At 44.9% G+C, this 26,846-nt stretch overlaps 2 protein-coding genes across 3 annotated transcripts; both read right to left on the bottom strand.

The window, feature by feature from the left end:
• Positions 1–1,278: 1,278 nt before the first annotated feature.
• On the bottom strand, positions 1,279–12,649 carry mdm1 (Mdm1 nuclear protein; the record flags this gene model as incomplete). Its single annotated transcript, XM_080518555.1, has 17 exons — positions 1,279–1,388; positions 1,646–1,705; positions 1,906–2,143; positions 2,396–2,454; positions 3,148–3,230; positions 4,087–4,233; positions 4,304–4,521; positions 7,695–7,782; positions 7,873–7,889; positions 7,962–8,033; positions 8,622–8,786; positions 10,495–10,614; positions 10,692–10,780; positions 10,885–11,007; positions 11,229–11,345; positions 11,461–11,554; positions 12,632–12,649. 17 exons carry the CDS (start codon positions 12,647–12,649, stop codon positions 1,279–1,281), a joined length of 1,818 nt encoding a protein of 605 aa, XP_080374681.1.
• Positions 12,650–16,301: 3,652 nt separating this feature from the next.
• LOC308146360 (ras-related protein Rap-1b) lies at positions 16,302–26,351 on the bottom strand. Of its 2 annotated transcripts, none has more exons than XM_080518135.1 (8): positions 26,233–26,351; positions 21,520–21,592; positions 20,991–21,059; positions 19,671–19,727; positions 19,442–19,582; positions 19,205–19,348; positions 18,412–18,504; positions 16,302–18,279 (listed from the first exon to the last, which is right to left on the bottom strand). In XM_080518135.1, the coding sequence occupies exons 2-7, from the start codon at positions 21,574–21,576 to the stop codon at positions 18,418–18,420; spliced, it is 555 nt and encodes a 184-aa protein (XP_080374261.1). In that variant the 5' UTR covers positions 21,577–21,592; positions 26,233–26,351; the 3' UTR covers positions 16,302–18,279; positions 18,412–18,417. The 2 variants fall into 2 exon arrangements, with proteins under 2 accessions (XP_080374261.1, XP_080374262.1); XM_080518136.1 differs by having other exon boundaries at positions 21,520–21,595; positions 26,233–26,276.
• Between the last annotated feature and the right edge of the window lie 495 nt (positions 26,352–26,846).

The raw sequence follows: 26,846 nt of genomic DNA on the forward strand, positions 1-26,846 counted from the left end.
TTTTTCTAGAATTTCAACGGCAAAGTTTTAAACTTGTGTGACTTTGTATTCAGAACCTGTTGACCTGGTTTTTCTACGACATTTTGATTAAAGTTAAAACGATCCGAGCTCATTTTGAAACTCGCTTTAAAACGACTGGCCGAGGAGTCGTTTTAAGTGTGACGTTAAATCTTTTTTAAGGCGTCATATATCAGATTGTGTTTCCTTTGACTTTTAAGTTGCTGTTTTTTTTTTTTTTTTTTAACTTGATCTTAAGGACTGAGGTCAGGACTTTGACTCGGCCTCTCTGAAGTCTTCGTTTGGTCGACGTCTCTTCGTCAGGTCGGTTCTATTTCAGTGATTTCTAGATTGAGAGCAGGTGTGCAGTCATCAGGTGTGGGCGTGGCTCCAGAAATAGAACTCAGGTGTGATCAACCACAGTTATGTACACTGTTCACCCAGGGCCATGTCGCTTAGTTTTTTTTGTTTTTTCTTCTCCATTAATAAAAGCCTTCATTTAAAAACTGCATTTTGTGTTTACTTGTGTTATCGTTGACTAATGTTTACATTTGTTTGACGATCCGAAACATTTAAGTGAGGAAAACATGCCAAAAAAGTAAGAAATAAGGAAGGAGGATAACACTTTTTCACACCGCTGGAGACACACACACACACAAATATACACACACACACACATGCACCCATACTGTATGTAAACACACACACACACACGGATCTTTGTTTGCTCGCCGCTTTGTTATGAGGGGAAATCACACACGGCCGCCGGCCTCCATTCACCCTCTCATTCATTCAAAAAAAAAAGTTAGACGTCATCACTCAAAAACAAACAGTTTAACGGGCGTTTCATGTTAACTTTCCAGAAAATAAAAGATGATAAAATGATTTGAAGTTGGCCAGTAATCAAACACGGAACACCAGTAGCATCTGGCTGCAGCAATAATTTAATGTCGACAGTACAAAACATTTCAACCTCAAACTTCATAGAAAGTAAAAAAAAAAAAAAATTGCTTCTAACCTGAAAATCTTTACATTATTTTTTTTGGTTTAGAAACGATACTTTAAAGCTCATCCTTTCATTCAAAACCATAAAAAAATCCCTGAGTGGCGCCCTCCAGTGGTTGTTCAAACTCCCGACACAGATTTCGCTAAGTCAACATGATAAAACTCACTGAAATTCTAGAAAAAGAAAAAAAAAAGAAAGAATCACAACAGAGTTTCTATTTGAGCTTCTCCAGTTAAAAGTGCGTCATTCATGTTCCGTGGCCGTGAGGTCAGAGGTCACGTCTTCCCCCAGAAGTCCTCCCGTCTCTTCAGGGCGCGGCCCAGGACGACCGACGCCGCCGAGCACGACGCCGCCGAGCGCCACGACATCACCGAGAGCCGGTCGTCTGGGCAACGGAGACACGAGACAACATTACACGTGTGTGCTTAGCATGCTAATGCTAATAAGACTTGTTACAATTGGATTAAAAATGAGATTATTTGGTCATTACAACAACGATGGGTGTGTTCCAAAGACAATAATGCAAAAAAAACTTTCCAAAACAGACTCCTGGAAAATGCTAATGCTAATATCAGAACCAAAACAATATACGCGTTTTGACGTATATTAATGCTAACAGTGACGTATACTGAGGAGGTTCACCTTCATCCGAGCAGCAACCTCCTGAACACGGCGCGTCTCGCGACTTCAAACCCAAAACACCTGAGGAGACACAAACACACACTAAATGCTGAAACCAGCTAGCATGAACACATGGCAATGCTACGCACAGCGGGACGTGTTTCAGGTGGGCGGGGCTACTCATTAATGAGTCGCAAGTAAGCAGGAGCTTCGTGGAATCATAACAAAGCTGCTGTTCACTTGAGACAACTTAGCATAATGCTAACGCTAACAACACTCACCGTTGTGTTGGAAGTCGGCGTGTCGCAGCGTGCCGTGGAGGCCATGCTGAGGGGGTGGGGCTTCCGCGGGAGGAGGTGTCGGCTTGGCCCTGGTGGGTTTAGAGGGAGGCTTGTGTTCGGGGGAGGGGACCGGGGGGGAGGCGGAGACTTTCTCTGACCACGCCTCCTTCTGTCTGACCGGGATGCGGAGAGGAGGCTCCGCCCCCGCTGTTGCTGTGGAGACGGAGGACTCGCATCGCTTCGAACAAGAAGACGACATTAAATATGAATAATTATACAGCAAAGAAATACCAAAATAAAGGATTAATACTATCAAATAAAGACAAACCAATAGAAACTTCTGTGGGTTACAAGGAAACTCTTCAGTAAATCAATAAATCTAAATAATCAAATCAAATATAATTAGAAATCTTTTGGGGGGAAAAAATTTATTTAAAAAAAATAAATTGCGTTGAAAGATAATGAAAAATGAATAAATAAATAAATGTACCTGTCTGCAAGGAGATAAATCACCTGCACTCTTTAGTTTTCCCACCAGTATAGCGCCTCCTGGAGGACAAACGGAGCGCAGACATGTGGGTCTTCATGTTAAAGGGCCACATTACACAGAATACAAGCCCTAATATCCTCTCATACCTTATTGCACTTTTTTGCAGGTGTTTTCTGCTCAATTAATTATTAAAACTCAGAAAATTCAAATGTGTCAGTTAATTTTGTGTTAAAATTCATAATTGCACATCAGTTACATAATAGGAGGATGGAAAGGAGGAAGTTAAAAGTGTTACCAGCGAGAATCTGAACTTAACTCTGTAAATAACATCCACCAAGGGACACAGACGAATGAAACGAAGGGACTGAAATGGGACCCAGCACGAGTCCCTGAGGGACTCCACATCAACACTATCAACAAGACGCTAACACGGCCTCTGTTAGCATCGCTAACGTCGCCCGGAATCACGTTTTATATCACATCTCATATGTGTGAATAATCTCCAGTGACATCAGACACTCTTTTCTACTCTAATGTCCAGAAAACCTGGAAACGTTTAAAATCTTCACTTATTTGTTTGTGTTTGTTCCACAAATTGACTGCAGCTAAAAATGGGAAAATAAAAATAAAACATATAACAATCTGTTCAAAGAATTGAATTTATTTCACTCAAAGTGTGTGTGTGTGTGTGTGTGTGTGTGTGTGTGTGTGTGTGTGTGTGTGTATGTGTGTGTGTGTGTGTGTGTGTGTACCTGTGGCAGGTGTGGTCAGGTCATGATGAGTCCTCTGAACCGGCTTCATTTTCAGTCGGGGAGTCGGGAGACGACCCTCCTCCCTACACACACACACACACACACACACACACACACACACACACACACACACACACACACACACACACACACACACACACACACACACACACACACACTGTGGTTACTTTGATCTCGGCAGAGCACGGTGACACACTTTCACACCCGTCGTGTGTTTCCCCCAGAAAAGGCAACATTTTTCATTTATTCAATTTGACATCACATCTCATTGTGTTTCTCTAAATAAAAACTTTCTAATTTTCCTCCTAAAGTTGAGAGAAACACAGGATAATCTATTACATTTCTCTTTACATGGACTTGTAAGCTTTAATGTATTAATTTTTATTTAATTGTATTTCTTTGTAAAGCTTTAATATAACTCTATTTCTTTTTAAAACTTTAATATAATTTTATTTCTTTTTAAAGCTTTTATATAATTTTATTTTTTATAAAATGTTAATATAATTTTATTTCTTTCTACAGCTTTAATATATACATTTTATTTCTTTGTAAAGCTTCAATATAATTCTATTTCTTTTTAAAACTTTAATATAATTTTCTTTCTTTTTAAAGCTTTAATATATTAATTGTATTTCTTTGTAAAAGCTTTAATATATTACATTTATTTCTTTTTAAAGCTTTAATATATTTTTATTTCTTTTTAAAGCTTTAATATATTAATTTTATTTCTTTTTAAAAGCTTTAATATATAAAATTTATTTCTTTTAAAAGCTTTAATATGATTTTATTTCCTTTTAAAGCTTTAATATAATTGTATTTCTTTGTAAATCACTGTGAATGGTGTCTGAAAGATGCTGCATCAACAATTTGCCACATTTCAGTTATTCAAGCTTCCAGAATGGGAAATCAAAGACCTACTCCTCCTCCGAGTCCTCCTCTAAGTCCTCTTTCAAGTCCTCCTCTTGTCCTCCTCTTTGTCCCCAGACGGTGCGTCTCTCTGCCGGAGGACCTGGAGTCGTCTTCTTGTCTCCTCCTGACCCCAGAGACGACGTCCGGCTGGAGCTACTGCAGCAGACCGACACGAATCAGGTCCTGGACGTCAAAACCCACCGTCCGTTTGTCTGACCCTCCTCACCTGGCCAGGTCCAGGGCCTCCACGCAGGAGGGGCTGCGGCTCTGCGGGCGCGGGGAGGGCTGGAGCGGGGGGCCGGGGGTGGGGGGGTCGGTGGGGGAGTCGGCGGGCTCCCACAGCCCGTTGTGTTCGGACAGCAGCTGGCTCAGGTGGCCTCTGGAGAAGTTGGTGCCCCAGGCCCTCTGCCGGTACGACTGAGCCTGCTGCCTCAGCGCCCTGACCTGGACCGGGAGACGAGTCAGCGTCACAATACCAGAGGTCACAGGGTCACCAGAGGTCACAGGGTCACCTCCCCATTGCCAGAGGTCACCGAGCCCGAACCCGAACCCGAACCCGAACCCAAACCCAAACCCTAACCCTAACCCGAACCCTAACCCGAACCTGAACCTAACCATAACCCGAACCCGAACCCGAACCCAAACCCTAACCCTAACCCTAACCCAAACCCTAACCCTAACCCTAACCCAAACCTGAACCTAGCCATAACCCGAACCTGAACCCGAACCCTAACCCTAACCCTAACCCAAACCCTAACCCGAACCCGAACCCAACCTAACCCTAACCCGAACCCAAACCTGAACCCGAACCTAACCATAACCCGAACCCTAACCCGAACCCGGACCTAACCTAACCCGAACCCTAACCCAAACCCGAACCTAACCATAACCCGAACCCTAACCCGGACCTAACCTAACCCTAACCCCAACCCAACCTAACCCGAATCCTAACCCTAACCTGAACCCGAACTTAACCCAACCTAACCCGAACCCAAACCCGAATCCTAACCCGAACCCGAACCCTAACCCTAACCCAAATCCGAACCCGACAAATCAAGGACTGAATCCCGGTGAGGTGGTTAAGATAACATTACGATAAAATGTCGGCCAGTATCCGAGGCAGTGACGCAAGAACCAAGTGCTCAACGCATCAGCGTCCAGTACCGTAGGCACATATATCAGACAGTACTTAAACCATAGGCATCTATAAATACCACAAGCGTATCACATTCCATCACAGTGTCCCAGTAACTGCTGCCAGAGACTAAATGGTTTCCCAGTACCTGAGGCAGTGATGTGGCGTCCCGGAATTTACAGCATAATATCAGCAGGAAATAGTTTCTAGTACCAGAAACAGAATTTCCAGTACCGGAAACGTCGACAATGTCAAACTCGTACAAACAAAACAAACAGTTCAGTAAAAAAGAGAAAAGTTTACGAAGCCAAACCAGATTGCGCTGAATCGTCAACTTTCCCTCCTCTGACGACACGACTCTGCTCCACTTGTGTGGTTTTACTGGAGCACTGAATTCTGGTAAAGGTGACCAGTAACCCTGCCCTGACCCCCAGAGCCCAAACTCCCCCCCCCCCCCCCCCTCCCCCTCCCCCGGCCCGGATTTCAGAGCCAAACCTCATCCTGTCTCCTCAATCTCAACGAAACAGTCGCCGCTGGTTCCCGCCCCTCACTCACTGCTCATTTTTGTATGTAAACATTATATTATATTATATATATATATATATAATTATATGGATTGAGATTAGGGACATTTAGTGGCTGGAGAAAAAAAGTTCTGCCGTCCACACGAGGCGCCATTTCGGGAGCTTGAAATCTGTTTGTGTCTTTGCTTGTTTTGTTGTTGTTGTTTTTTTTAAAGTCCCAAAGTGGTGAAATTCTAAAACCTCGACTCGGTTTTGAGGATTGGACCGCAAAGATGGCGAACATCTGCAGAAGTCGGTGATGTCATCCCCCCCTCCCCGCCACCACCCTCCAGTACCAGGAGAAGCATAGACCTATATAACTCAGAGTCATATAGAACTCTATGAGCGAGAATCTACTTCTAACTGTCTATGAGCACCGTGTCTTCTCCTGAGTGTGTTTGGCGAGTCACAGCGCCCCTAAAGGCCTGGCATATGTACTGCATGCCCTAAAAGCCTCGTGTTGAGCCGAGTACAGTGTCGTGTGGACAGAATTTATTCATTTTTTTTTAGAACGCTAAGGAAGAAAAAAAGATCGTTTTGGCTCGTTTTGAGCGGGGCTGATTCCAAACTAGTTGAAAATAAAACATTCTACAGTTAAATGCGTAATCACCTGGATATCCCACCTTTCCTTGGTAAAACATGTATATTGGTGTTGGACCTCACTTTGAAACTGAAAATCTGGAGTTTGAAATTTTTTTTTTTTTTTTGTGCTCTTTGTTCAAACCAGAAGAGTCCACAAGGGGGCGTAACCCCCCAAAATGGGAGGGTCAGATTGTTCTCCTGATCGCATTTTCGTCCAGCGATAGTTTTGAAAAACATCGCAGAACTTTTCTGAAAAAAAAGAAGAAGAAAGGCCATTTTCGTGTCGACAGGTTCTAAATGACCTGGGTGTGTGTGTGTGTGTGTGTGTGTGTGTGTGTGTGTGTGTGTGTGTGTGTGTGTGTGTGTGTGTGTGTGTGTGTGTGTGTGTGTGTGTGTGTGTGTGTGTGTGTGTGTGTCGTGGACGGCGAAACTGAGCCAGATCTTAATGAGTCAACGAGAGTGAAAGTTTGTTTGTTTGTCTTTCCGTCCACACGTCCTCGGCGACACGTCAGGCCTCATGCATCAGAAACTGGTGCATCGTCACGGTGACCTACATGATGCATTCACTGACACCCGTAACTCGCAGAACTCCGCCAGGGACCCTCCCGCTGCACACGCACAAACGTTCACGCTATTTCGTTTGTGAAATGATCGTTTATTAGATCCGCGGGTCTGAGCGTTTCAAATGTGTTGGCGACTCAACGGCTGTTTCCACGACGACTGTGTGTGTGTGTGTGTGTGTGTGTGTGTGTGTGTGTGTGTGTGTGTGTGTGTGTGTGTGTGTGTGTGTGTGTGTGTGTGTGTGTGTGTGTGTATGTGTGTGTGTTGGGAGGGGGGGGGGCAAACAAACCGTTTCCCTGAAATGAAGCTGTGTGGTTTCACTGATTGGTTTTCTGTCAGCAACACACACACACACACACACACACACACACACACACACACACACACACACACACACACACACACACACACACACACACACACACACACACACACACACACACACTGTAATCCCCCTGTCATTCACATCAGAGAAATAGAAATGTCCCATTTTCATAACCGGAATTTCACTAACTGACTGGATATGAGTTGTCCACAGACAATGGACTGTCCTTAATGTCTTACAGACATTGATCTGTCCACAGACAATGGACCGTCCTGCAGTTATGAGACACTGAGCTGTTGACACACAGGGGACAACCCACTAGTTATTACGCACAAAGAACTGGACCGGAAAAGAGACAAGGGACCGTCCTGCAGCTATTACAGACAGTAAACTGTCCACAGACAATGGACTGTCCTGCAATCATTTACAAACAGTGACGTGACACTCTGACCTGGTGGGCGTCGGCCTCTGTGGCTCCGCCTCCCTGAAGGTTTCTGCAAAGGTGAGGACGAAAGCTGGACTGATACTCTGTGGCCGTCCTGCCAGACACACACACACACGCACACACATAAGTTTATAAGTTGATAAAGCATGAAGACACACACACTTGTACACACTCAAAGGCACACCTGTGTCGTCTGTGCACCTGTGGAAGGGGAAGAGGGGGAAGAGGGGGAGGAGGGGGAGGAGGGGGCGTGGCCTTCGGGGGCGACCTCGCCTCTTCCCCGTGATGGGCGTTGGGTTTGGGGTGGAGGTGTTTCTGAGACTCCGCCCTCTTCTTACTGTTGCTCTGCAGGCGGACAACAAACAGGAAAACAAACATTTTCCGAGTGGTTCCGAGTTTACGACTTATTTGCAAATATAAAATCTCTAAATATCTCATACGTTGCTATTTGCGAAGGTTTCTGCTTTTTGTGGCTGTTTGCGGCTGTTTGTGGCTATTTGTGACTGTTTGCGACTGTTTGCGACTGTTTGCGGCGGTTTGCGACGGTTTGCGACGGTTTGCGACTGTTTGCGACTGTTTGCGGCTGTTTGCGACTGTTTGCGGCTGTTTGTGACTGTTTGTGACTGTTTGCGGCTGTTTGCGACTGTTTGCGACTGTTTGCGGCTGTTTGCGACTGTTTGCGGCTGTTTGTGGCTATTTGTGACTGTTTGCGACTGTTTGCGACTGTTTGCGGCTGTTTGCGGCTGTTTGCGACGGTTTGCGACTGTTTGCGACTGTTTGCGGCTGTTTGCGACTGTTTGCGGCTGTTTGCGGCTGTTTGCGACTGTTTGCGGCTGTTTGCGACTGTTTGCGGCTGTTTGCGACTGTTTGCGACTGTTTGTGACTGTTTGCGGCTGTTTGTGACTGTTTGTGGCTGTTTGTGACTGCGTGTACCTGGATCTGTATGTGGAACAGCGGGGTTCTCCGGTGCGCTGGGTGTTTCCGGAGCCGGGGCCCAGTGGGCGGGGCCAAACCCTGGAAACTCCGCTGGTACTCCGTTTCCTGGGGAAGCGGGTTTTTCTTAAAGGGCGGGATGGACCTGCTGCTGGAGTGGAGCACCTGCAGGGGGAGGCAGGGAACAGCAGGGAACAGCCCCGGGCCCTGTTTACACAACAACACTCCAAGTGACAACGAAGTGTGGGAATCGAGATTTTTTTACGATTTCGATTCCAGTTTGGATTCTGCGCAACGATCTGGTTCTTTATCGATTTTCTTTTGGAAAATGGAACCACACTTCCCAGCATTTGTGCCACTTGTGTGTCAAGTTTGATCTCTCCATTACATTCCTACTGGCCACCGTGGTTGCTTTAGTGTTTCTAGGTGGCGCTACAGAGCATATTTTGGAACTCTGGGGGTTTGTGTTTACATTCGCTTAGATTTTATCTTATTTTACTTAATTTTTATTAAATTTGGTGAGCGTTTGAGGGTGTTTAGGTCAAATTTGGGTTCATTGACGCGTCAGTAAAATAAAGAACAATAACTACTACAAATACAGTAGAGCCCTTTCAGGCTTCATCCCTTATAAATAAAAAAGGGGGGAAAATGCAAGTATAACTTTTCTAACCATAGGGAAATGCACAGTGGCTATAAATAGCTACAAAGGCTAAATATGTTAAAGAGGCTAAAGTAGACCAAGATGAATTAAATGACTAAAATGATTAAAATGGCTGAAATCAAAATATCCATGAAAAAAGAAAAGAAGGGAGGAGGGGGTACTCAATTTGGCTTGAAAAGAAAAAAATATATATGTGAAAATTGTTCCTACAAAACTTAATTTAAAAAAAGCAACGTTTTAATTTTGATAATTTAATTGTTTTGTGGCTCCGGACAAATGTCATTTGTTGGGAAAAGGTGAAAAAGTCTCTTTTTGGTCACATGTGAAACTCTGGAGTGCAAAAAAACAAAAACAAAAACCCAACGTGAGCCGACTTGAACGAGCCTGAAATTATATAAATTAAAGAAATTTAACCATTTAAAACAGGTCCGACAGGAACACCTGCTGACGTCACGTCAACGCGCTCCCGTTTAAATGTCGCTCGGTTTCACCTTTAATCAGCTCAGAAAATGTCGATATTTCTTCACGCTGCCGTTCAGTGGGTCAAACTCTGACCTTTTAAATCTTTAAATCTTTAAATTACTCGTTAAGTCAGTGAAATAAAAGCCTCCTACTTTTAATAAAGTCCTTTAATGACTTCACATTCACCTGAACGTCGAGCCAAGCCTGCCCCCTGCTGGGCGCTCACACACACTACACACGGCACAGCGACACAAACACACATTCTGCAGTATTTTTATTTATTTTTCATATTTTGCAGTATTTTTCTGTAGCTTGCAGTATTTAAAAATAACTGACTTGCTCTGCTTTCAGTATTCTGCAGTATTTCTATAATGTTGCAGTATTTAACAGCAAGTTGTGGAGTATTTAGTAATATTTTTGACAGTAGTTTATTGTAGCTGACCTGCTTGGCTGTCAGTGCACGGTTGCAATTTAGCATTACTTTTGCAGTATTAATTGGTATTCTGTATTTTTTTTGCAGTATTTATCAATAGTTTGCAGTATTTTGCAATGACTGTCAGTATTTCCTTCAAGTGCATTCATAGTTTACTGCATTAAACAGTAGTTTGTAGTATTTTTTGCAGTAGTTTTCAGCATTTGTGATATTTAATGAGCTCAGCCGTCAGAACAGGGTAGTATTATGTAGTATTTCACAGTATTTATTATGCATTAGTATTTTGCCATATTTTGCAGTAGTTTATGGTATCTGACCTGCTCCGCTGTCAGTATGGGAGAAGCAGCAGCTGCAGGTGTTTTCCAGCTGAACTGCCGATGGTACTCTGACCTCTGACCTCCTGACCTCTGACCTCCGGCCCTGAGCTCCGAGTTCATCTGCAGACAATCAGATCAGACCAGACGATTTTATTCGCACACATTCAGAAAAATGCGCAGGTTTTATATCTGCTCACCTCGTCCCGTGCCTCTCGCTCCACGGCTGCTGACGTCACCACTCCACTGGGCTCCGATTGGCTGTGGGGCCGAGAGGGGCGGGGCTTTGCTGAGGAGACATAGCGAAGGAATCTAGAACCCAACTGAACTGAGTCTCTGTAGGATTGTCCATCAGGGAGTTCAAACTCTCTGGGTCGGGAGGAAAAGCCACACCTGATTTCCCTCCAGCTGCCGGTTCAGGATCTTCTGGACCCGTCTGTGGTTTCTGTGCAGGTTCTGGGTCTGCAGGAGATCCAGGAGGTGTCGGTGGTTCAGGGTTCGGCTGCTTCCTGTTGACTGTGGAACAAAGAGCCGACGTTTGACGAAGCAAAAAGTCCAAAAGTCTGGTTTCAGTTCAGAATCCAAGCGGAAAAAAGTCGGAAGCAAGTCAGAACCTAGACCCAGACTGTGTCCGAAAACAAAGTCCAGAACGGGTTTAAAACACTCATAAAATCAGAAACAGGGCTGATTACGGTTCTCCTGGTCTGGAACACGCAGGTCTACAGTTGACCTCCTACCAGCAGGGGACGCTGTCCCGGGAGCCGACGGCGTCCGGAGCGGCGGGCTGCAGGAGCGAGCCGGACCGACGGGACCGAGCCTCCTGCGGCGCTGCAGACCAGGTTCTCTGCTGACCCCTGGAGAACCGACACACAGGTCAGAGGTCACCGAGTCCGGCAGGTTCAGCGTTCAGAACCCAAAGCTCACAAACACCTCAAACTGTTGGGAACTCTTTGGACTGGAGGTTCTTACCCATGTGGTCGGAGCGCAGGCCGGCCAGCGGGGGGCAGCACTGAGCAGACGTCCTTCTGGAGCGGGACGCCCCGAAACTCTTCTGATATTCACTCTGAAACCAACAGCAAAGCAGCGGTAGCATGACTCAGCAAAGCAGCGGTAGCATGACTCAGCAAAGCAGCGGTAGCATGACTCGGCAACCACAAGCTCAAAAACAGTCACGTGGTGACGTCACGATGTCGCGACGGCGTGACGCCGCGTCCGAACACCGTCCACTTTACGCCAGCGGCCCCCGCGGCTGAGCGTTGTTGTCGTTTAGCATTAGCGTCTGGTTTTGCTACCTCAGAAAGTGCAGCACGGTTTAGTTTAAGATTCAAGGTTTCGTTCCAAATAAACAAGTTTAGAAAGAATTTCCCGGACTGTGTTTTTGAGCCCGTTTCCACGGCAACGTTTGAAGTGAAAACGCGTCGTCGTTGCTTGAGAAAGGCTTCACGACGTTTTGAAAACGTTTTGAAACACTGAAAACAATGTAGGGTTGAATGAAATGGAATCTTGATGAACTGATGACACGTTCATGTATTCACCTCCATTTAAAAACAATAACTAACAATGACAGATTAAGTAATTATTTAAATTTATGTATTTATTTACTTAATTTTGCCATGTTTCGTCCTTTTTACTTGCAGAGAACTTCCATGTCTTTAAAAGTAGCCTCAAGACTTTCGTTTTTAATAAGGCTTTTAACTAATGCCCCCTTTTGATCTGTCATAGGATTTTAGAAATTATATTTTTTCATGTATTTATTAAAAAAATTGTAAAGCACATTTTTCTTTTTTTTTAAGTGCAATATATAGTTTGATTTGATCCCCTATTCATAGGATCCTCCGTTTTTTTTCTAGTTATCCAGTTAACCAACAGTAATAAGAACATATGTTATATGTACAATTCATGTGGAGAGTAACGGGTAACTTCCCTCCTGTGTAACGAGAGTAAGCTCTGACCTTGAGTAACTATTTCGTCACAGATTACAGATGATTAGACAGATTAAATCCGCATTACTCTGCTGTCTCGTGCAGGTTGAAGACGGGTTTCATAAATCTCCCCTTGTCTGCTCCATCATATTGTCCCTGTTCCTCTGTGAACAGATTGCTAAAGCTCACACGTTGTTATTGTTGTTGTTGTTGTTTACCTTGAAGCGGACCGTCATGTCGCGCTCGCCGAGGTCCAAGCTGCACGAGGACTCTCTCCTGTCCTCCTCCGTCCGCGCGACGCTGCGTCAGAACGTCGCTAAAATAGTCGAGTTGTTGTCGGTTAAACCGGTGAACCGACGCCGAGACGCCAACGAGCGGCTTTACAAGCTAACGCGGTTGCCATGGCAGCCGCGGCGTGACGCGCAGGCGCCGGCAGATGAGTTACGCAGCGACGTAGTGACGTAGAGACGTAGCCACTGCATCAGATGCATTTATTTACATTTATGGACGTTTTAATGAATCCTTTTTTTCTTGTGTAATCTATGTTTTCAAATGATAACACAAATACTTTATTTTTTTTCACTTGTCAATTTTTTTTATCTCCAATGAAATTATTCCCAATTTAGTAATATATTTTAAAATCCAATAACACAAATAATTTACATTGTAATATACAACCAGGTGTGTTACTTTATTAATTTAATTTTGTTTTAATTATATTTCAGCTAATTTTTTTTTTATCCAAATGCAAAATAGTATTTTCAACCACTCCGAGCATTATTTGGATTTTTTTTTTTAAAGAATTGAAAGAGTTATTTTTTTTCTTTTTCATTTGAAAATTGTGAAGCTGATTTTTAAATCAAGTTCGGGGAAATCTAAATAACTGCGCATTTTATTCTATTTTTGAATAAACACAAAGTGATTTCTTTCACAAAGTCACAAAAATGTTTATATGTCCAAGTGTAATATATGTTTTTTTTAGGTTTTAGCACTGAAAATACAGAATTCTACAAATGTGACTTGAAGTTTGTTTTGCAACAATGTTTTTCTATGAGTTTACTTTCTTCTTTTTTACTCATGCTTCTTTAAAGAGTTGTAACTTTTTTTGATCGTATTTGTATCCCTTTTTGGGGGGGCCCTGAAACTATTCAACCTCCTGATTGGGGGCCCCTAGAAACTCTTCTTTCTGCTTCTTGGGGCCTGAAACGCTTCCTCCCCCTGATGGGGGTGCCCTTGAAACTCTTCCTCCCTGAAACTTTCCTTCCCGTTTCTTGGGGACCTTATCACTTCCTCTTGCTGTTTGGGGAGCCTCGACACTCTTGCTCTTGGGGGGCCTTGGAACGCTTCCTCCTGATGGGGGGCCTTGAAACTCTTCCTACTGCTGCTTGGGGGCCATCGACACTGTTCTTCCAGAATTTTGTGGGCCCTTAAACACTTCCTCCTGGTGTTGGGGGGGCCTTGACATTTTTACTCTTGCTCTTTGGGGGCCCTGAAACTCTTTCTCCTGATGGGGGGCCTTGAAACGCTTCCTCCTTCCTCTCGGGGGCCTAAACACTTCCTCTTGGTGTTGGGGGGCCTTGACATTTTTACTATTGCTCATTGGGGTCCCTGAAACTTTTCTTCCTGCTTTTTTTGGGGGGGGACTCTTCCTCCTTCATCTAGGGGCCCCCTGAAACTCTTCCTCCTTCATCTAGGGGCCCCCTGAAATTCTTCCTCCTTCCACTTGGGGGGTCTGTTTCTTATTGCACCACCTGTTCAGAGTAACCACACGTCTCAGTTTGCTGTTACAAAATTGCACCACTTTTATTCATTTAAGGCTTTTTAGTTTTTACTTTACATTTGGCTTCACCCCCCCTCCCTCCTTCCCCTTCACCCCCCCCCCCCCCCCCCCTTTTCCTCATCCCCCCCGCTGCTGCTGCTGTGGGTTTCTTCTCTGAAATAAAACCAGTCCAGACCACTTGAGAGCCTCTAGGGTGGGCTGAACTGGTTTCTCTTACATTTCACTGGTCGTCATCATCATCATCATCATCATCGTCTTGGTCATCGTCATCTTGGTCATCATAATCAGGATGGATTTTTTTTTTTTTCTTCTTTAGTCTGGTTTGTTGTCACAATGTTGAACGCTTGGTGCGGCGCTGTTAGCCAAGCTTAGCAAACACTAGGAACCATGGGAAACCGTTAGCGGGTAACACACAACTTTCAAGGTACGTTAAGAGTGGTGTAGTACCAGGTCTGTGCTGCAGGTGGCAGCAGAGAGTCACTGATCTTTCTGTCCGTGCCTCACCACACTGACTGCTGACACAAAAGTGGCATTACGGGACAATTATCAATTTGTTTGTTTAGTTTTTTTTTCGTGCCAAGTGTTACCCGATAACTCTGCCCTCGCTGGACTCTGGCTACGCTTCAAAACAACGAGCTTACAAACCATTTCTCCTCACTTAAAAAGACAAACTGAAGCATACTGACACTTTAAAATGTGCTGAGTGGCCTTGTCCACACTCTTTTGAGCCGTTGCGTGTTACCAGAGTCACGTATACCGATAAAAACCACCACTTGGCGACGTCGGAGGCCTGAAGGTCTGTGTGCAGCAGCCGCGTCGAGGGATCAGTCAACAGACCGTCTTAAAATAACACATCGCATCCACATGCGAAAGAAATACATTTTAAGTGTTCAGAGCTGCAGTTGTGCAAACAGCCACACGGCGGCGCCATCAAGCTCGTTCGGAACCATGCAAAGCATTACAGCGTGGGCAGTCTTAATACATTAGCCATTCATTTTCTGGAATAACACTAATCTGTATCATAGCGCCCTCTGGTGGAAAAAACGACAGAAAACAATTCTGTGGCTGGAAAAAGCGCTTTTAGTTTGAAATGACGTTAAATTGTAATTTTGGGTGTTTTAACTTGGTGGCACCACTAGAGCTTCTTATGATTTCCTGACAAACTATAAGATAAAAGTTTATAGTTGTTTTTTTTTTTTTATCTTTGCTTATTTCAAATGAAATGTCGACCAAAAAATCTTTTAGTCTTTGGAAAAAAGAGTTGCTACATTTGAACATTTACGATGACTTACACTAAAAACACACACAAAAAATGAAAGAAATAAAAGCAAAGACTTGAAATAAAAAAAAGGTTGTTTTCATTTCCTGACTGAAAGATTAAATATAAATTTGGGCAATGTTACCATGTAACACATAATATTGTTTTTGGTCAGACTGTAAAACAGTCAGAAAACACTGATTATGCATATATTTTGAATGTGGAATCAGACCATCACTGCCCTCTACTGGCCATATAAAAAACTACCACATGCCTGCTGTTTGTTTGGGGTGTTTTCTGCCCCCCTGGCAGCAGGTGGCAGTAAAGAGTGGACGAGTTTGAATGAATTAAAGCCGCTGCTGCACGCAGACATTCCTCCAGCATGGACACCGTGGTGGCGCCTCCTGGAGGTCAGACTTGAGAACCGACAGGAACATCTACATGCTACATGACCGGGACAGATGGCGGGAGAGGACTGTAACCCGCGCTAGCTAGCCTGCGCTAAACCGCGCTACGTCCCACGATACAATGCTGCACACAGCGGCAGTCAAAGAGGTCCAACACACGCGACTCCAATTGAACATGACAAGACGGCAAAAAGGTTTTTTTCCCCCCCGTCACCACAGGCCCCGCCCCTTTATCCAAAAAGGGGTGGGGCTTCAACTTCTATAGGAACACAAAGGTTTTAAGTTCTCCGACACTTAACACCAAAATCATGCATGGCAAAAATGATGACCTTTCCCCTCCCCCCCCCAATCACTTTCGGTCACTGTTAACCTTGCGACGGTAAAACGAAAACTTCGACCACGCAGGCGACCCCCCCCCCCACACACACACACACACACCCCCACCCGCAGATCCGTTAATATTAATCAGGTCACGGTTAATAACGTAGGAACAACACCCGCTCATCGGCACACTCAGTAAATACAATGACACCGCCGGGCTGCGGGAAACAATGGTAACAACGCTTTCTCGTTGTTTTGCAGCTGACTTGCTTTCTCTCTCTCTCTTACACACACACACATACGCACACACACACATCCGCACACACAAACACACACACACACACACAGAGTTAAGGTAGTGGACCAGTGTGAGTCTGCTGTCTGAAGGCAACAAATCAGCCCCGGGCAGGAGGTCGACAGTCAGCTCACCATGTTGGTATGCTAATAGGCTAACAGGCAGCTTAAGACTTACAGCACGCTAACGAGTTAGCTCAAAGCTAGCCAGGCGGCGCATAGCCACATGCTAGTTGGTGGCTGAAAGAGTCATCAAGCAAGTAATGAATAACCAGTTCAAAGCGAATGAGTTGGAGAAAGGCAACATGCCAATTCATAATGCGAAAAGTTAGCGCCAAAGCTAATGACAAACAAGCTGGCCACATTTACAAGCTAACCCATGATTAACAAGTTAGACCAAATATAAGAAGATAACTAAGCCCAACACGCCAACTCATGGTTAACAAAGTAACTTGCACTAACAGGTTAAACCAACAGTAACCGGTGAAATCCGGCAGAAAAGTGAGCAATTGTTAATAAGTTCACAAGTTAGCCGATTATGTTAACTTCCCCTCACGGGTTACCTCAGGCTAACAAATTCATTCACATATAAGGCGTCAACTCAAGTTACTGGCAAACTTTGTAAAAATTTGGCTCTGCGCTTCAGACACATTCACTTCCGACAGCCACGCCCACTCTACAGCCACGCCCACTGTGCAGCCACGCCCACCCCTCAACAACACATGCCCGTGTTACCAAAATGCTTCTTTTATGCTAATGTTGCGCAAATCGGCATATTAAGTAATCGCGCTACTTGTCCAGCCGCCATGTAAACATTTAAACACTTCCAAGTAGCACAGTAGCAGTGTTAGCATCAACACAGCTAATACAACTGGAAGCTAGTCGGGAAGTAATGGAGCCGCTGTTCACTGGCCTCCTAAAGGAAGCCTCAAATGCTAAGCTATACAACTCAGCCGAGCCAGCCATTTCTTCTTCAAAATGTTCAGATGTTAATGCTACTGTATGCTAACAGGCAACGTTGTATCCCCATTTCCGGTGGTGAGGAGAGCGTGTCTGGACACATGCGTAGACTCCACAATATAAGCGTTTTATTTGCTACGTGACAACGTCGCCATTAGTTTCTTCACAGGCTTCTGAGTAATGCCAATATCCATCAACTGCATCCAATCGTAAAAGTTTACCGAAAGGAAAATGCTAACCCGAGCTACCAAAAAGCAGATTTAGACCGTAAGCCGCAAGCTAGCGCAGCGCTACCAACGTGGTGACCTGACTCGCTACAACCTGCTGTGACCCCGCCCTCCCAAACCCCTCTCACAAAATCAAAAACATTAAATGACTTTTATATCTTTTCATAATAATAATAATAATCATCATCATCATCATCATCACTGTTTGGATCCACAGGTTCAACAAGAGCAGTGCACATAGCCGCTGTAGCTAACCTGCTAACTTAGCATGATCGGCTCTGGACTGCTGGAAAAATAAACGAGAGGAAAGAACGAAAGGAAAGAAACACTTAAAATCAGAAAGCCAGAAGAAGGAGAAGCCACTCCCCCAAAAGCAAGATGGCCCCTGCAGAGGCCAGGATGGGAACCGGAGTTTAAACGTTGGGCAGTTGTGTGGACAGCCCCGCTGTTACTGCTCATCATCGCCGCCGCCGCCGCAGTCTTTTGGTGTTTGGTTTCACGGTAACAGAGGTCAGAGGATGTGGGTAATGACGGGGTGTTAAAGGGGGGCGTGGCCAGCTGGAAGATATCCTGTGATTGGTTGGTCTGTTGGTTTGTTGTCGGTCGGGTGAGCTGAAAACTGCAACAGAGAATCAAGACGTCAAAATTCACGTACACAGTTCAGTAATATAACCGTTTGTTGTTTGTTTGACAAAAACAGAAGTAATTAAGAATAATCAACAGTCGTATGGTCAGGGAGGTAAAACGCTACCCGTCATTAGAGGAGCTGGCAGGTGGACTTTTTGCGGGTTTTTCCTGGAACTGGACTCTTCCGGTTGATCTGTCGCACGAGGTCGTAGAAGATCTGCAAAAAATAAACAAAACAAAACAAAAAAAAAGGAGAAAACAAACATGTGCGTTAATGGTTGCCATGGAAACCGCTGCCCTGAAACCAGTGGAGATAACAGAAGATGACTATTTGTCTCATTTGATAATTTGTCATATTTAGTCTTTTCTGCCTCCTTTTGGTACTTTTGTTTTTAATCTAATTTTGATCATCTTTCCCCCCCAATTGTTTATTTTGACATCATTTTCAGTTTGGTTTACATCGTTCTGTATTGATTGATCATAGCCTTTTGTCAAAATGTGTTTATTATGTCTTATTTGGGTATTTTTGGTCTCATTTTATTATTAACTTTTGATATTTCCAGTCCTTTATTGTATATGTTGTGTATCAGTTTACCTTTTAGTGCTCTCATCCTGGGTTTGTTTGGTCTTATCTGACAGGTTCTGTGGTTTAGGTCCTTTATAGTCTCATTTTGTAATTTTGTGTCTATATTTGTTGTTGTTTTTGTGTCAATTTGAAGACTTTGTATCTTATTTTATTGGTTTTTGTCTCATTTGGAGGGCACGTCTCATTTTGTAGGTTTTTGTCTTGTTTGGTTATTTTTTTTTATCTCATTTTGAGTCTCATTTTGTCATGTTTTATTTTATTTTGTCATGTTTTGTCTCACTGCTGTCATTCACGATCTCGTCTCAGATGCGGAGGTTCATTGCCTCGTCACCTCGTTGACGTTGATCTTGCTCTTGGCCGAAGTTTCCAGGAAGGCGCACGAGTTCCACTGGCGGGCGAGGTTGATGCCCGAGTCTTTGGCCACCACCCGCTCCACCTCCAGGTCGCATTTATTCCCCACCAGAATCATCGGGACCTGAGGACCGGCGCACACACACACACACAGAAACGAGGTATGACAACGGTTCTATACTTCTAGACTTGGTGCACTTGTTGCTCGTTGCCGTACATCTTCGGTGTCTTTGACTCTGAGGATCTGCTCTCTGAGGTCCTGGAGGTCGTTGAAGGTGGACTGAGCCGTGATGGAGTAAACCAGAGCGAAGCCCTGGCCGTTCTTCATGTACAGGTCCCTCATGGCCGTGAACTGCTCCTGAACACACACAAACACACACACACAAGTTGAGGAGGGCCGAGGGTGTGTGGTGGTCGCCATGTGGACGGACTGAGACGACTCTTACTGTTCCTGCCGTGTCCAGGATCTCCAACATGCACTGCGCTCCATCCACCTCCACTTGCTGCACGCACACATCAAATCACACTTCAATGTCACATGTTGATAGGTCATAACAGCGAGGCGTACCACAACCAGAGCGGATTGGAACAGACTTCTGCCGTCTCCAATGAGAACTCTAGATTTATTGGTCCTGGACCAGGTGCCGATTGAACAAAATGGAGATACTTCAGGTCTTGTCCAGGACTAAACTTGTATTGACCCTCTTTGTTTGCGGCGATCCGGGACTACTCAAGACTTTTGGAATTTCGTGCCAAATGCATGATGGGGTTATTTAGCTTCCCAAGTCCACATAGGTCTGATCTTGATCCGTCCTCGAAAGTGTGGGCGGAGCGAGAGGAGTACGTTGAATTGGATCGGTACTTGCGTCGCCGATTGATGACGTTCCAGAAGAACGCAGGCGCGGACAAGTACGCCCCGGATTACCGTAAACCAGGGGTGTCAAAGTCATTTCAGTTGAGGGGCCACATCCAACCTGATCTGACCTCTGGGGGGCCCAACAAGTCAAACGTAACATATCAAACTGCAGATATGGACAAATGTCAAAGTCTTTCCTTCTTTTGATCCTTTTGTAACTGCAAGGATTTGCCAGTCTATTCTGAAATGTACGTATTAAAGTTAATCAGATATTATATTTGCAAAAAAAAAACAAACAACACAATACCTGTATCTGGATATCGTATTTTTATTCAGGATTAAAACAATTTGTCATCATCTGGACATTTTTTTTGAGTTTACGTGTCTAAAGTATCACTTCACATAAATTGAACACCTTTATTGTGAAAGGTGTTGCGTTATGCGACCTCCACAGAGGCCTTAATGTCGGGGGTCTAATTCTGACCAGTCATTTTTGCCAATCTAGTGTTTTTAGATCAGCCTCTGTCAGTTTTCATATTTATACTTAAAAAAAAAAAAAAAAAAATCACATGGCGGGCTGGATTAGATCCTATGGCGGGCCACTTCTGGCCCCCGGGCCGCATGTTTGACACCCCCCTGCCGTAAACAGACCGGACGGATACAGGGAACAAGTCCTGATGTGACCAGGATCATTCCGGTTCTGGTTCACGACCAATAAATCTGATGTTGCCAGGGTAGATTTCCAGTCCGAGACCAAAAATCCGTCCCGATACAATAGTAATAGCAACACGTCGACATGTTACAATAGTCACGTTAATGTACGTGTTGGTTTTTGACGCGTTCGCGGTGACATGAAGGTGTTGACGACGCGTCACTGTGAGCAATGAACCGTTGACGTGTCGAGTCCTACCTTCCTGTAGGAGTCTTCTATCGTTGGGTCGTACTTCTCCACAAAGATTCCCTGAACAAACTGAACCGTCTGCAGACACACACACACACACCAAACACACAAAGTGGGGCACAGTGTTAATGGAGCTCTGTTCAGCTCCTCCATCGGGATGGAAATAATGTGACACACTGACACGTCTCCATTATACGACGTGGACTGAGGCTCTTCATTGTAGTGAGTCTGACAGCACACTGCGCGCGTGTGTGTGTGTGTGTGTGTGTGTGTGTGTGTGTGTGTGTGTGTGTGTGTGTGTGTGTGTGTGCACGTGTGTCTCAACACAGTCACATCACTATGAACTCATTTCCACGGCAACGCCTCCAATCCTCCATCAGATGAACTATTTTTAGCGGTGGAGTTAATCTGTGTGTGTGTTCCTCCGGAGTTCAAACCGATCAGTGTCGTTTCTTGAACGTTCCGTGAGATTTGTTGGCGATTTGGGGAAAAAGTGGGAAGGTTCCGTTGTTTTAAGTCGGGAGAAACAGGGACTTACCAGAGCCGACTTCCCAACGCCTCCTGATCCTAAAACAACCAGTTTGTATTCACGCATCCTGATGGTCTGTCTGCTGCTGGGAGAGAGAGAGAGATAGAGAAAGAGAGAGAGAGAGAGAGAGAGAGAGAGAGAGAGAGAGAGAGAGATGGTTAGTCACAACCAATCACAGAGCAGCAGGAAAAAAAGCCACGCCTCCTGGTGAAAGCACCCCATCATGAAGGCTTCATTTACACGACAACATCTGGGCGTCCGTTTACACGACGGCGGTGCTCGGAGCTTCTGAAAACGCAACTTTTTGAAAAAGTGCGGAATTTGTCTCCATGGAAACGCGATAAAACCGAACTTTTCTAACGCTGGAGATTGATAGTTTACAGTCAACATAATAACAATCCAACTCCATCGATTGTCCAAATGAATGTCCGCGTGCTCCCGTTGGTAATATTTATAATGTATTGTTGTTTGAATGTGTGTTTTTGTGGTTTCGTCACACAAAAAAAACAAACGATACCAACTCATGAACTGGCTTCACAATTACCGCGAAACTTTTATGCAGCGAAAACGCAAAAGGACACGTTTTCAGTTGAAACACTGTGGTTCAATGTGGACCTGAGAATCACACACACGTGTTGGTACGTCGAAAAGAAATGGAAGAAATGGACATGGTAGAAACAGGTGACGGGACTAATCTTGGGAACAACTGAAAGGTGTTGGTGTCACTGAATCTTTATCCACATTCACTTCCTTAAATTCAACAAGACGTCACGCCTCCTTCTGCACGTGCAGGTCACTGCAGTCTGATGGAGGCCGCGTATATTTATAATGTAGTGGGAATAATCACGCAAGGAAAGAAGTAGGAATTGAGCATCAAGACCTTCGCGACCACAATCAAAAAAAGTCAAGCAGAAGCTGCTCTGCTGTGACGTGAAGTCTCATAGTTTATCACTGTTCTGCTTCAAAAAAACAGTAAAAAGAAAAATAATTAATGGTTACAATGAACAATAATTTCTGTTACTTCTGTTTTGTTTGGTTTTTCTCATGTATTACTCCTGTTATGTTCCATATTCATTTTTTCTCCCGTATTACGACTGCTATGTTTATTTATTCTTTCCTCCAGTTGCTTTTTTAAAATTTGAATATATTTTTTGTATCACTGGTGTCTGGGGTAACCGCACGGGTTTTTAAGGGACAGGCTAAAATAAGCCTTGGCGGTTGCAAGTATATTGTGGAAACAGTGTGGGGGGAAAAATCACAAGTGTGTGAACTTGTACCATGAACTGAATGCACAAAAATACATCAACTGCACTGAAACTGAAACTGTAACCGAAATAAACCATTCATTCATTCATTCAGTTTATGATACTTCTCCAAATACATTCTCATGCATGTTTCACTCTAACTTGCTTACATTTGAATAGAATCCTATGGAAATAAAAGCTTTACTCTGGGATGGCTCAGGAGAAAAACCGCTAAAATAACTGCAACCTCTTCATTCCTGCCGTCGTGCTCCATACGGCCACCAGAGGCCGCCACAGATCAGCCCCTGCAGCTCCAGCAGGTAGACGGACTTTAAGATCCTAAAACTATTAAAACCACCTGATAAAGACAAGAGGACGGTGCAATAAAGTCCCCACACATCCAGCAGGGGGGGATTACCCAGCATGCAACGTCACATGACACCACTGCTGGCGGTGATGTCACAGCTGTGGATTTCCTGGTTATTGTTGCTACGCAGCCATGAATGTGTGAGAATACCACTCATGCCTTTCTGTGTGTGTGTGCGTGTGTGTGTGTGTGTGTGTGTGTGTGTGTGTGTGTGTGTGTGTGTGTGTGTGTGTGTGTGTGTGTGTGTGTGTGTGTGTGCCAGTGTCACAGCAACCATCAGCGCAACACACACACACACACACACACACACACACACACACAGGTCTGTTATATGAGCCCTCTTAATGTAATCCATCTTAAACAGGTAAATATTTAACGTAAACCTAATGCTACCAGCTAATGGTGGCTAGCCTCGATGTACCGACACTTTTTAATCGCCATTCCAAAATCACGCCATGATAAGTTATTAATATACTGTAGCTGCAGAATGTAAGCTATCTGATTTACCATGTCAGAGAGGCATTTATTTACGCGCAGAGTTTCATTTATCCCACGGCCAGTGAAGGTGTCAGCAGTGAAATTTAGCGCCCGGGGGCCCGAGTGGAGGCCCCGTGTCTTCGCTGCCGTCTCCCGTCAGATCGACCGGACAAGCCCGGGCGAGTTCGCCGCCTCGACTTGTGCGGCAGGGACGAGGAGAAAGGAGGTGAAAGAGCACAGCGTCGAACGCCGTGTTCCAAATGTTTGTGGAAACAATAAGAGGAAGCTGAAAAAGTGACGGGGAAACCAACTTCACTTAGTTAGCTACAACACTGCCGCTAGTTTTAAAGTTTAAAAACCCCCCAAAAAATGCATAGAAAAATATCCAAAAGTTACTTCTAACATTAAATGTGAATTTAAAAAAAAAGACAAAACCATAATTGGAGAATTCCTGGGAACTAAAAACTAACTAGCTAACGAACACACTGTCGCCACCGAATGGACAAAATGTTCTCGAACCGGCAAACATCAGTCCGATCAATCTAGTAATAGTCTCGTCACCCGATGTGTACCTCTTAACAATTTCTAAATGCGTGGCGACGTGGCACACGTTAGGGTAAGTTCGCAGCCTTACGAGGGCTGCGAATGAGCTAACCAGCTAGCCTCATCCAATCAACCCTGCAATACCACTTTGTACCACCAGATGGTGACACTGCCATTTTATTTGAAAACATTCAGACACTGGATGACAGATGCGATGATTGAAGAGGTTTTTGAACTAAGAACACAATAGGTTAATAAGCGTAATTTATACTCCCAAGGATACGCGAAGGCTACGTGTTGCCGCAAACCAACCTAGCCCACAACACTTTGTACACCTGCGATACTACGGCCGTCACCCTGCGTGACGCTAGCTTGCAGCTAGCGGGGGTCGTGCAGTTTTCGCGGCCAATCTTTCCACGCCCCCCGAGCGTTATGGCGGTGAGCTACTTCGCGACACTTCCGACACGTTCCAAGGGACTCCATAGATAACATGTCCTCCTCTATGAGTGTAGGAGCACAATTATACGTCTGCCTTTAAAGCACATGACGTCAATTCTTATGATTCAACTGTGTTTATAACCATGACCAGTGACGTACTGATCAGTGGTGTCGAACTCCTTCCAGTTCAGGCGCCACATACAGTACATTTCCATCTTCAGTGGGCCACACCGGTAATATAGTGCCATAATAACCTTTAAATTTAATCTATTTTTTGCTGTATATGATGAAAACGTCTGTTTAACTTGAAAAAACAACTATTCTGTCAACATAAAGCCAATTTTAATGAAACCTTTTATTGTAAAATACAATGAAATGACCAAGAAACTCCTCCGAAAGCTGTTGAATAATGCACGTTTTGACAAACTCACCGTGACAGCGTGGCTTACAGGCTGAAGCCTTCAAAATATCAGCGCTTTCTTTGAAATTTTGCACAACTTGCTTGGTGGTTCGGCCCGATCACAGCCTGTTGCAGGCAGGTTTTGGCCCGTGGGTCTCACGTCCACTTTAAACATCCTAAGGACGGAACCTTTCGACGCCTTTCTGTGTAATTATAAGTAATGAACGGTGTAACAACATGCAGCAGCCGCGTCTTCAGTCACAACAACCTGCAGATAATTCCTATTTTTGAAGGGCTTGGACTTGTGCAGAGTGGCAAGGCCTGCATCTCTCGCTCTGTTTATATGTGCAACAAAGTGCTGATGAGGCTGGAACTTTCCCAGCATGAAGGACTCAGATCTGAACTTCTGATGGGACCTCAGGGGTCATCACTGCTGGCCCTCACGTTCCCTCCTGCACAAGGAGAGTTCGGGTTTTTTTTTTTTTTTCTTCAAATTATTATTATTTCTCTCTGTGTTTTAAAGGCCTTTTGAGTGCACTTCTGCCTCCTCCAGCAAGCCTCCTGCAGGCACCTCCATGTGAGAGGAGAGGCGGAGCTGTGTCGGGGCAGAGCCGGGGATCGAGCCTCGGTCCCCGGACTGGAGCAGAACTAGGTGGGGCCTGTCGACGGGCGGTTTGAAGCTGGCAGGCAGATGAACCGGCCTGGTCTGTGGCAGTCAAGACACAGAAGCAGCCAGCTTCCACACAGGTCTGCCCTTATAAGTTACTTCGTTTTTTTTTATTTTTGTTTCCCCCCGGAGATACCAGCGGGACGTCCGCCTGCTCTGTGGCGCCCTCACAGCGCTCCCTCCCCGGGTAGCTCCGCCAGCAGGCCCCGGCTGCCGACCCCGGAGCACCGGATACAAACAACGAGCCGGAGAGCGAACCGAGCGGCGACGGACACGGGAGGTGGCCGGCGTGGGGCCTCGCGGCTGCCGGCCGGTGTCTCCGCCACCGACACATTACCGGTAAACGGAGCCGCCGTCCGTCTGTTCGCGGCTCCGTCCGTCCCTCTGTCCGCTTCCGCAAACCCGCCCAGCTCGGCTCGGCACCGGCCTGCCTTCCGCCCCCCCCCCTCCCCTGTCCCACTGTCTGCCCCGAGGCGACCCGGAGGGAGCCGGCAGCTCCGCGACGGAGGCAGAAAAAAAGAGGAGAAAATGGGGCGAAATATGGCGAAAAAAAGGAGAGAAAAGAGAGGAAGGAAGCGGTACTCACAGTCATCCACCCGTCCGCTCACTGCTGCTCACTCTCTCTCTCCCTCGCTCTCTCTCTCTCCCTGTCTGTGTGAACGTCGCTCGACCAGAGCCGCTCCCTCCTGCCGTGGACGTCAAGCTCGAGGTGGGACGGCAGGCTTACATCCGGGAAGTTTCTTCAAAATAAAACGTATACCGGAAATAGGCAGACGAGCTAATCGTAATAGAAATCCAAACTTTACCGTGCTCAGACGTAATTATGGTCACATTAGGATTGTTTTTTTATTTCTTAAGATTTGTAAACATATCAAAAGAAATATATTGTTAATGCAAACTATCACTCAGATCTAAGCTTTAAGGATCAGTAATTATTGTATGTCAAGCGTAAACATTTTACTTTTACTTTGAAACCAGACTACATTTGCATCCGGTTTGACTCTTACTACGTCACAATCAAAATATTCAATTTATTTGATGACGTTTCAGCCTCGAGTTCAACTGCTGAACATTTAATTTGATCCTATTTTTCATTTGTACTTCAACGGAAATGAATAGAAGAGAATAAAATTACTTTATTAACCCCAGGGAAAAAATAGGGTTATCTGTGTCCAAAAACTAAGATATAAATAATAATAA

This window comes from Blennius ocellaris (genome assembly GCF_963422515.1).
Source record: "Blennius ocellaris genome assembly, chromosome: 22".
Lineage (NCBI taxonomy): Eukaryota > Metazoa > Chordata > Actinopteri > Blenniiformes > Blenniidae > Blennius > Blennius ocellaris.

Bases quoted from the DNA above. Each gene is read 5' to 3' on its own strand.
- LOC308146360 (XM_080518135.1), bottom strand. From the start codon at position 21,576: ATGCGTGAATACAAACTGGTTGTTTTAGGATCAGGAGGCGTTGGGAAG. The intron at 19,349-19,441 runs GTACGGCAACGA...GCCGGTCCTCAG, and splicing joins GAGTCAAAGACACCGAAGAT to GTCCCGATGATTCTGGTGGG. The intron at 18,505-19,204 runs GTGACGAGGCAA...TATTTTTTGCAG, and splicing joins GCAAGATCAACGTCAACGAG to ATCTTCTACGACCTCGTGCG.